This window comes from Sarcophilus harrisii, chromosome 1 (genome assembly GCF_902635505.1).
Source record: "Sarcophilus harrisii chromosome 1, mSarHar1.11, whole genome shotgun sequence".
Taxonomy (NCBI): domain Eukaryota; kingdom Metazoa; phylum Chordata; class Mammalia; order Dasyuromorphia; family Dasyuridae; genus Sarcophilus; species Sarcophilus harrisii.
In genome coordinates, this window is record NC_045426.1 from 711286428 (window position 1) to 711297095 (window position 10668).

Below are 10668 nucleotides of genomic sequence, written 5' to 3' on the forward strand. Positions count from 1 at the left end.
CTTTTTTTGCCAAGAGATGGAAATGATGACTTATCAGTCAGTCTTCCAGAGTCATCATTGCTTACTTAGCATAGCTCTTTCCCTCTTACAATGCTGTAGTCATTATATAAACTCTTCTGATTCTGCTTATTTTACTCTTCATTAGTCCATACAAATCTCTCCAGAGTTCTCCAACTCCATCCTTTTTGTCGTCCTTGCAAATGCAATTAATATTCCATTACATTCATATACCAAAATTTGTTCAGCCACTCCACAAATAAGGGCATTCAGTGTTTCCAGTTCTTTTGCTATACCAACAAGAAAGGATGCTATGTTTATTTCTAGATATATGGGTCCTTTCGCTCTTTCCTTGATCTCTTAGTGCTTGCTTAGCACTGTGCTTTAATGTTTACTGACATGCTCTTTGGGGACATAAATGTCTCTTCTTGTAAGGTCAAAGGTTATGCAAGCTTAGAGATATGGGTAAATGCTGCTGGAAGTTACTTGGAGATGTGTTTAAAAGTCTACATCATGCTTTAAAAATAAAGCTACTTTGGCCTTGATTTTCTTTTTTTTTTTTTTTCTTTCTTTTTTTTTTTTTATTTATTTATTTATTTTTTATTTACTAGCCTTTAATTTACAGGATATATACATGGGTAACTTTACAGCATTAACAATTGCCAAACCTCTTGTTCCAATTTTTCACCTCTTACCCCCCCCACCCCCTCCCCTAAATGGCAGGATGACCAGTAGATGTTAAATATATTAAAATATAACTTAGATACACAATAAGTATACATGACCAAAACATTCTTTTGCTGTACAAAAAGAATCAGACTCTGAATTATTGTACAATTAGCTTGTGAAGGAAATCAAAGATGCAGGTGTGCATAAATATAGGGACTGGGAATTCAATGTAATGGTTTTTAGTCATCTCCCAGAGTTCTTTTTCTGGGTATAGCTAGTTCAGTTCATTACTGCTCCATTAGAAATGATTTGGTTGATCTCGTTGCTGAGGATGGCCTGATCCATCAGGACTGGTCATCATGTAGTATTGTTGTTGAAGTATATAATGATCTCCTGGTCCTGCTCATTTCACTTAGCATCAGTTCGTGTAAGTCTCTCCATGGCCTTGATTTTCAAAGAGAAAACTTTTAGGTAACTCGGCTCCACAGGTGTTTTTTGTAGTTATCAGAAATCTTGCAATACAACTATACATTGATTACTTTGCCACAAATATCAGGGAAAGAAGGTCTATGATTTTATATTTAGATCTTCTTTGAGTTCCCTTTTAGTTTAAATTCAAATTTTCTTCACTGGTCCAGCTCAACTCCTGATACATATGACATCCTAAGAATCTGCATCCGCAAGGCTTCCTTCCAGTGTGAATCCTTTGCCGTTGAATAAACTACTGGCTTTTAAGAAAGGCCTTCCCAGAAAGTTTACACACACAAGATGTGTCCTCAATGTCCCTAGCACGAATTCTTAGAAAGCATCAACTAGGTCCTAACTTCCAGCAGAAGGCACTGACGCCTTATTTAAATTCCCCACGTTTTCTCTCGAGCATGAATTTTTTGATGTCCAGTAAGTCCTGACCTCCGGTAGAAGGCCTTCCCACACTCCTCACATTCAAAAGGCTTCTCTCCAGTATGAATTCTCTGATGTCGCGTGAGCTTGGTGCTCCAGCGGAAAGCCTTTCCACACTCCTTACATTCATAAGGTCTGTCATCAGTATGAATTCTATAATGGGAAACGAGGTACGACTTGCAGCTGAAAAATTTGCCACATTTAGAGCAACCAAAAGGTTTTTCGCCAGTGTGGATCCTTTCGTGTCGAGTAAGGTGTGTGATCTGGTGGAAGGCTTTCCTGCATTCCTTGCATTCATAAGGCTTCTTTCCAGTGTGAATCCTCTGATGTCGAAGAAGGTCAGACTTGTGATGGAAAGCTTTCTCACATTCAGTACACTGATGAGGTCTGTCGCCAGAGTGGATTTTGAAATGGGAAGTAAGGGTTGACTTGCAAGTGAAGGACTTCCCACACATAGTACATATAAAAGCATTTTCTCTACTGTGAATTTTCTCATGGGAAGTCAGATATACGTACTGTTGGAAGGCCTTCCCACAGGCTTTCTGTTCATGAGGCTTCCCTCCAGGATGAATTTTCTGATGTTCAGCGAGTCCTGATCTCTGATGAAAGGCCTTCTCACATTCCTCACATTCATAGTGTCCGTCAACGATATGAAGTTTATAACAGGAAGTCGGAGCTGACTTGTAGCTGAAGGATTTCCCACATTTAGAACAGGCAAAAGGTTTCCCTCGAGTGTGAATTTTCAGATGGCCGGTAAGATGTACATTTTGTCGGAAAGCCTTCCCACATACTTTACACTCATAAGGCTTTTCTCCTGTGTGAATTCTCTGATGTTCAACAAGGCCTGACCTCTGATGGAAGCTCTTCCCACAAACGTTACATTCATAAGGTCTGTTGCCAATATGAACTCGGTAATGGGAAGTAAGGTTTGATTTGCAGCTGAAGAATTTCCCACACTGAGAACATACATAAGGCTTTTCTCCAGTATGAACTCTCTGATGGTCACTAAGTCCTGATCTATGATGAAAGGTTTTCCCACACTGCTTACAGTCGTAAGTCTCTCTGATGGGAATCTTCTGAGGCTCAGTAAGTCTCATATCCCCATTTTCCTCATTGCTCCACTGCCTCTTTAGCCAGACATCACGTTCCAAGTCTTCTCCTGATGGGCAGACACAAGGACCATCTGTTAGAAATTTCTCATGGGATACTTCCATAGAAAGGCCCAGTTCTGGAAATGACCTAGTTTTTAAATCTGAAAGAAATTTTAAAAATATGAATATTCCCTGATCCCAACACAGAATATTTAACTCTATCTCCCTATTTTCTCCATTCAGAAAAATCATAGTCAAACTTAAAAATGTGGGACAGGTGATACTGTAGTTTTCACCTTGCTCCTTAACATAACTTGGTGACAGTAGATATGTCAGTCATTCAGTTTTCAAAGGAGAAAATTCAGGCTCAAAGTAATTTAATGCTTTCCTTAAGGACACATATGGTGAGGGTTCCAAGTGTCCAAATCAGGGCCTGAACTAAGGTCTTTGGATTCCAAGTCCAATTTTGCACTTCTTCATGATGGAACCAAGACAACATAGTAAACTTGTATCATGCTGTCAAGGACCAACTAATGTAATCCACAAAAAATCCACTTTCAGATCAACATAAAACACAAATATCTAAACACCGAAGGCTGTCCTTAATCAGGCCAGCCATATAGCGGCAGAGAGAATAGCTCTAGGAGAAAGAACAGTAATGATCAAGTTCAACCTTCTCACACTGTAGGTGAGAAAACTGAGCCCAAAAGACGTTAGATGACTTCCAGGACTGAATATGGGAGGATTCAGCAATTAAATCTTGGCCCTGCCCTTTGTTATTTGTGTGATCCGAGGCAAGTCACTTAATTATCCTGGATCTGTTTCCTTCTCTGTAAATGAAAGAATAAAACCACAAAGCTCCTAAGGTCTCTTCCAGCTCTAAAATTACGATCCTTTGTTCTGGAATCCATGACATACATTCCAGAGCACCAAAAAAAAAAAAAAAGACTGATGAGATGGACTGAAAAGCCCCTGGCAGTGATTTCTGGGAAATTATGGAGAACAGAGCAGCACAGACCTGGGCAAGGACAAATTTGCTTATTTTTAAACAACACTTCCCCCTCCTCCCATCCCCCCAAAAAGGATGGAATCTGCATCCTATAAGTTAATGAGCTTGACTGTTTCTTACAAAGTTTCTAGAACTAGTTAAATGAGGGCTTGGGGAGAAAAGGCAGAGCTAAGTAACAGCAACTCTAGCACTACGAACATAGGGAGCTATGATTGGACTCCATCACATGGGACTTCACCCCACTCTAACCTTCTTTTCTTTTCTGCTATGGTAACTAGGCTCAAAGATCAGGTGAAAGCCTTAGATCAAGTTAATTCAGATTTGGATAAAGTCTCCCAAGACAGCTGAGGAAGACAAGATCACTGGAGAATCCAATTTTAGATATCAGATATTACCAACCAAATCAAAGTTTCTTAAGAAAAATGACATAACAAGTTTCTTAATCAAAATTAATAAAAATGTATATGGAAGAACAAATGGTCAAGAACAGTAAGAGGAAGCAGACAGATGAGAAAAGAAGAAAGGATTTACATGTGAAACTCAAATAACTCTACAAAGCAATTTTTACCAAATATATCTTGTATTTGATAAGAGCTAGGAAGACATCAATGAGCAGAAAAGATCATTTGAATCAGAATGCAAGACATAGGGTTTGAGAATCCAAAATCATGCCACGTTGGGCAAGAAAATCATTAGCCAATAAAATCCGTTATAAAATTATATAGTTATGTTACAATCAATTAGATATACCCACAGCTCACATTGTATAATGTGGGAAGTAGCCAATAAACAACTGGGACAATAAACAAATTATGAGAATAGAAAGTACGTGATAAAAATTTTAAACAAAAATTACATATGTTGTATAGTTATTAAGGGAATTCTCATACATTCACTGATTTTTACAGAATTAAAGGTGTTTTTTCCCCATAACCCCATAAGGGGAAAAAAAATCAAGAACCCAGAAAAAGAAAAGGTACATATTCCAAGGAAAAGAAAAATTTATAATAATTATTTCTGCTAAAAACCAGGCATTCAAAATCTATAAGAAATTGACATAATTTTAAATTCTACCTGCAAAAAGGATAAATGGTCAAAATAGTCAATAGCACCTAAAAAAAATCTGTCCAAACTCTTTAATAATTAAAAAAAGAAAAAAAGAAAAAATATATATATTAAAGTTAGCTTACGTCAGGAAGACCTAAGTTCAAATTTGGCTTCAGACACTTAATATTTCCTAGCTGTGTGACCCTGGGCAAGTCACTTAACCCCAATTGCCACAACAAAAATTAAAATAATAAATAAATTTAGCCAAGACACTACTTCCTAACTATTAATTTATCAATAGGTGTGTTGTCTTTTTTTAAAGAGCAACATTTTATTGGTGGAACTTGGAAGAAATGGGTATGCTAAACTCCCTCTTCCCCTTGCCTTCCCTATTACTGTAGAGGGCAATACCTCTGTACATCCTGGCTTCCTCTGCATCCCTCACTCCACACTCCTAACTGTTCCATGAACAAGACTCTCCATTTCTCATTCTCTCTGGCCATCCCTCATGCTTAGAATGCTCCCTCTTCCCTCCTCTGACCATTGACCTGCCCAGCTTCCTTTAAGTCCCAACTAAAATCCCACTTTCTATAGGAATGAATGAGTGAGTGCCAGTTTTTGCACAGTATCATGGCAACCTTTCAGGCAGCACTACAGAAGTGTGTTTGCCCCCTTTCATGCAGTGATCCTTTATATATAAGTTATATCATAAAGATGTTATAGAAAAAAACCCACTTTTTACTACAAAAATACTCACAGCAACTTTGTTTGAAATGGCAAATGACTGAAAATCACCCAAGCACTCTGGGGTTTGATTGGGTTAAACATGTAACAGCTCACGCAAGATTTATTAGTCACTTCTGTCATTTAAGAGCAAAAAGGAATAAGGGAATACCTGTTGGGACAGGAGGAAAGCAGACTCTGAGGGTGTAATCTGTCTACAACTAGGGAAAACCCTGGCTTTTTCCAGTTATTTAACCCTAGGAAATATATAAAAGAAAGAGTTCACTGGGAATGTGGAAGAAAAAAGCTGAACCATGAAGAGGGGCCTGGGGTGGCAGAGGTGAGGAGGAGGGGCATCTGGGCAAGGGGGGCAGCCAAAGAAAAGGCTTGGGATGGCAGCTGGGATACCTTCCATAGGGAATAAGAGAGAGGCTTCAGAGCAGGGCTTCCAATGCGCTGGGATGGGTATTTTCCTTGAGCAAGGAGTGAGATGTGGCCAGAGGGGCTCTGCGTGGGGAGATCAGGCCCTCCATTGCAGCCCCTCCCCAGGTTCTGCTCCATGGGTCTGAGGGAGCCCTGCACAGAACCCCCTGCCCAACTTCCCTTCGCTCACCTGTACGGCTGGTGGCTGGGATCTCTCCCTCGGGCACCCAAGGATCTTTCATTTGTTCCAGCTGGTAAATCAGCTCTGGGTTGGAGGCTGCAAGTCCTGCTCAAGGAAATGGGGAAAGCGTTGACCTCAGAGACAATCCAACTAGAATTTGTGAACCTCATGGGGACAGACTGACACCCCAGGGAGCCCAGGAGGCAGGACAAGGTCCTGAAGAATGCAGAACGGCATTCCTAGGAAGGGGAAATAGGCCACAGGGTCAATTTGGCCCGAGAAAAACCGTGTTCGTGTGATCCAGGAGATGGGGAGGTTTGGCAGCTGCTGTGGGACTCAGGGGGAATCTCTGACCTGAGCAAACAGAGGAGCCCAGTCTCTGGGAATCCCCTCACTGGGGCATGGAGCTTCTAGAACGCCCTCACTAGAGCCGGATGTGGAGGTATCCCTCCTTCTGGAGGGAAGGGGAGTGAGGGATAGTTTGGAGAATTGGGAGATACAGAAGGATGAAACAAGCCTGAGTTTCTACACCATTGGGTGCCAGTATGGCGGGTCCCAGGAGTGGGGGGAGCCACCAGGACACCTCTTCAAGCAAAAATTAGGGCAGGTTCCATTTTCTGTGCCAGTCAGTATTAGGACTGGGCCTGTGAGTGGCAGCTGCCCTGCCAGTGCAGAAAGAGAGGGCAAAAGCGCCTACAACTACTCCTGAGTTGCCAGGGAGCCCCTTACCCAGGCAGACCAGGTTCTGGTAGTTCTCCAGCATCACGTCTCTGTACAGCTCCTTCTGGGAAGGGCGCAGCTGCCCCCATTCCTCCGGGGTGAAGTCCATGGCCACGTCTCTGAACGTCATGGAAGCCTAAAAGAGCAGAGACCCTTGTAGGGACCACTTGAGAACTGCGTGGCCCTGGCCCTGGGAGGAAAGGGGAATATCAGAGGGCTGTTGAGTATTCCAAGAGGGCCTACTGTAGGCCCAGGTCTGAGCCAGATTCTGCTTCTTGTCAGCAGGGGAATCAAGGTCACTTTGGAGAGAGCAGTTTTATTGGAATAGAAGCCAAATTGTGAGCAGTTAAGAAGAGATCAAGAGAGAAAATGGAAGAATCTGTTGTTGACCCTCTTTTTCAGAACTACCTAAAAGGGCAGAAGTTATTTAGAACTATGGGATGAAAGGATCAAGTAAGGAGGTTTTTTCAGGATGAAGGAATAAAGGCATGTTTGTAGGGGAGCCAGCAGAGACACAGGGATTGAAAAGGAGGGAAAGTAAGAAGGACAGAGAAAGGAGGCAGTATGTTGGAGGATGTGATGGATTACTTGAGAGGTAGAGAGTTTGGTCTTGGTCACCTCATCTTGTGAGAGAGGGGTGGAGAAGGAGATGGCAGAGTGCCGGGAGATGAGGATGAGGAAGGTCACAGTGTATCTGCAATTTCATTTATAAAATGAGGTTCTCAAGGTTCAAGCTGAATGGGTAGGAGAAGGAGGGAGTCATGGGAGGGATGAGGAGGGAAGAGGAGTTTTGGAAGATGCTCTGTAGGGAAAGGAAAGGGAAATTGATAAAGAGGTAGACTAACAGTGATGAGGATTCGGTTTGAGACTGTACAACACCAGTTTGTAGTGACCCCATTCAGAAGTTTTCTCCACCTTCACTTAGCAGCAAGTGCATAGATGTGAAGGCAGCGGATTGTGGCAGTGATCCAAGGCTGAGGCTTGGCCTGGCATAATATCGATAATCTCATCCAAGGTAATGCTAACAAGGAGATATGAACATTTCTGAGTTACAGCCAAAGCAGAAGTTAGGATAATATTGAGAACTTTGATCAATGTCCTGATGATGAAGGGAGCCTGAAACTGAAGGGGGGACCCCAAAACTCTCTGAAACTCTTTCAAGGAGTCTCCCAGAATCCTGGCCTCTGTAAAAGACCCCGACCGAGGGAAACAGGACAAACAGCTTCATTCTGTTATCCTGAGAAACGGGCACCACCCCCATTGATAACACTCATTACTCATTAAGCTCCCCAGTGAGTTGGAGATTAGTCCATAGACACTCATTCAATTCCAAGATTCCCTATTCTGACTCCAGCTCAAACAGCCCCCAATCCCCATCAAGAGCTGCTAGCCTAGGCTTCTATTATAAAACGAGCCAACTTGGGGCTCAGTCCTTGCAGAGGACCTAATATGCCATGCAAGGAACCTCTCTTTTCCTGGCATGGCAGCAACCCTTTGCCTGCTGAAATGATATTCTCTTTCAGCGTTACCCTCTCTTCTCCTATTTCTCTACCAAGACCTTATCTCTCTCTGTCGGGATTTCTCTGCTAGAAACTTTAGTTCTCTGTTGGGACTTTGCCACCAAGAAATTCAGTGTTTCTATTCACGCATAGCAAAGGCTGACTTCCCAATGCCAATAATAAATTTCTTTTACCAGTCTAGCTGTTCGGGTTCATAAATTCCTTTACAAAGGACCTCTGTGCTGCCAGAAGGAGTTCCCACAATGCCCTGCCCTGCGTCAAATCCTAGAGGAGCCAAACCTCATCATTTGGTTCCCTGACCCCCAGGAACACTGACTTCTTCACTTGTTCCCTGACCTCTTCACTGACAAACCACAATTTCAGAGAACGCGGAATGAATCATGGTAGCTACTTTTCTAGAGACAGAGGTGATCGACTCAGGGTGTTAAATGAGAAATGTTTTTGGCCAATGTAGGAATTTATCTTCAATGTAAGAAACAAAGGCTTCCCAAGAAACGCATAGACTCAGCGGAGAAGGCAGGAAAGATTTTATTTTATATTATGAGTGGGAGTCTAAGCTTGTAGGCTTAAATACCCCTTTTTGTCCCATCGTGCATTTCCCTCCCGTTTCCGCTGGCTCGGTATCACAGGGTTTACAGCCTAGCTGGAGCCCCTAACTTCTCTTTTAGGGTCCCCTCCTCTGTTGACATCTCCCATTCCTCACAATTCTGGGATGAGAGCCTTTATTTTCTTTTACCCTTATTTGAGGGCTGATGAAGGGTCATAACCCCGGGCCTGCTAAAACTGCATGTCTGATGGAAGGATGTGGAGCAATAAAAAACTAAAGTCAACGTATGGGATGGCGAGATAAGGTGAAGACGTTCCAGGAATGTTTAAGTTCTTTTTCTGCATTTCATTATTCATCACTTCTCCGTCTCTGTGACCCGCCTAAGGATGTTGTGCGTTAGCCAATATTCACTCAGACTTTGGAAATACTTACTTTACCTGAAATGACGACACTGATCCCTAGTCAATGTCATCAATATTTGGACGATTAGTTGAACGCTGTTAGTTTAGTCATCTGAGTTCTGGGGGTCTGTTGGCACCCAGGTCTAACATGCAACGAAGGGGAGAGGGCACCTATTCCGCAACGCTCCCCGACGCGCGATGCAGCCCTTTGTAACAACCTGTAACGACCGTGTCTCTGCGCTAATTCTTCAGCCTTCTACCGAGAGCTCGCGCTCCCCCTCCTCGCGGTGGAATTGCTCATTCTCACGAGAATTCATTAAGCAACAACAACTTTCTGCGTTTTGCTTCGGGAGGTCTCGGGGTGCCATGTTTGGGCGGGGGTTCGCTCCCCCGCAGTCAGGACCGTGGAACAACAAAACTCACCTGCTGCTCTTCACCTATTTCCTTAAAAACTCCCATCGCGACTTCTTTTTACTCGTCTCCTTCCCAAAGTTATGACGCTTGTGACTCCTCTTGCCTTTAAGTTTACCGCACAGTGGCTCATTAGCTGGCTAAGCCCCCGGTTAGTATATGGAACTCTGCGCGCTCCTTCTGGGCGGGCCTGGCCGCGGCCCGGGCAGAGACGCTCAGCCAAGGCGGGACTGCAGGGACCGGGGCCGCCCTGGCTCCGAGGGCCCCGCCCCGGCTCCCAGGGTCCCGCCCCGGCCCCGAGGGTCCCGCCCCGGCTCCCAGGGCCCCGCCCCGGCTCCCAGGGCCCCGCCCCGGCCCCCAGGGCCCCGCCCCGGCCCCCGGTCCCGCCCCGGCTCCCAGGGTCCCGCCCCGGCTCCCAGGGCCCCGCCCCGGCCCCGAGGGTCCCGCCCCGGCTCCCAGGGTCCCGCCCTGGCTCCGAGGGCCCCGCCCCGGCTCCCAGGGTCCCGCCCCGGCCCCGAGGGTCCCGCCCCGGCTCCCAGGGCCCCGCCCCGGCTCCCAGGGCCCCGCCCCGGCCCCCAGGGCCCCGCCCCGGCCCCCAGGGTCCCGCCCCGGCTCCCAGGGTCCCGCCCAGCCTCGGGCCCGGGCCCGCGCACGCGGCGGGCTGGTCATGGGGGACCTAGAACTTCTAACTTAAAACAGTGATCTCAGCGCCCGGCTCCGCCCAACGCTTAATGAATGCTTGCTTCCTTACCATTTCTACGCGGAAGTCCTGCAAACGCTTCACAGCTCAACTCTGGAGAAGCAGCTCACGGCGATAAGCGGCCACCGCGTTCCAACTAGGACCCGCACGCAACATCCAGCTGGGGGAAGTGGACGCGTGGAGACGCCGCTCCTGCTGGGCATGCGCACATGCCTCGCAAGGCCCCGGCACTACATTTCCCAGAAATCCCGAAAGACAAACGAGGAAAGCGGTCCCTGCAGGACATCTCTTTCCGCCCTCCTCAGGCTCTGGTACCGGAAATGAGTTAT

At 45.4% G+C, this 10668-nt stretch overlaps 1 protein-coding gene across 4 annotated transcripts; it reads right to left on the reverse strand.

Moving 5' to 3' along the window:
• Nucleotides 1-1034: 1034 nt before the first annotated feature.
• On the reverse strand, nucleotides 1035-10486 carry LOC105749652 (zinc finger protein OZF). 4 transcript variants are annotated; one of them, XM_031949011.1, is made up of 4 exons: nucleotides 10391-10486; nucleotides 6770-6896; nucleotides 6050-6145; nucleotides 1035-2818 (listed from the first exon to the last, which is right to left on the reverse strand). In XM_031949011.1, exons 1-4 carry the CDS (start codon nucleotides 10391-10393, stop codon nucleotides 1518-1520), a joined length of 1527 nt encoding a protein of 508 aa, XP_031804871.1. In that variant the 5' UTR covers nucleotides 10394-10486; the 3' UTR covers nucleotides 1035-1517. The 4 variants fall into 4 exon arrangements, with proteins under 4 accessions (XP_031804871.1, XP_031804873.1, XP_031804870.1 ...); XM_031949013.1 differs by lacking the exon at nucleotides 10391-10486 and adding an exon at nucleotides 9652-9922 and having other exon boundaries at nucleotides 1035-2725; XM_031949010.1 differs by lacking the exon at nucleotides 10391-10486 and adding an exon at nucleotides 9652-9922.
• Between the last annotated feature and the right edge of the window lie 182 nt (nucleotides 10487-10668).

Coding starts and splice junctions, on each gene's coding strand:
- LOC105749652 (XM_031949010.1), bottom strand. CDS start 9,687: ATGGGAGTTTTTAAGGAAATAGGTGAAGAGCAGCAG. Junction 6,897..9,651: donor AAATAGGTGAAGAGCAGCAG/GTGAGTTTTGTT, acceptor CTGCTCTTTTAG/GCTTCCATGACGTTCAGAGA. Junction 6,146..6,769: donor CCAGAACCTGGTCTGCCTGG/GTAAGGGGCTCC, acceptor TTCCTTGAGCAG/GACTTGCAGCCTCCAACCCA.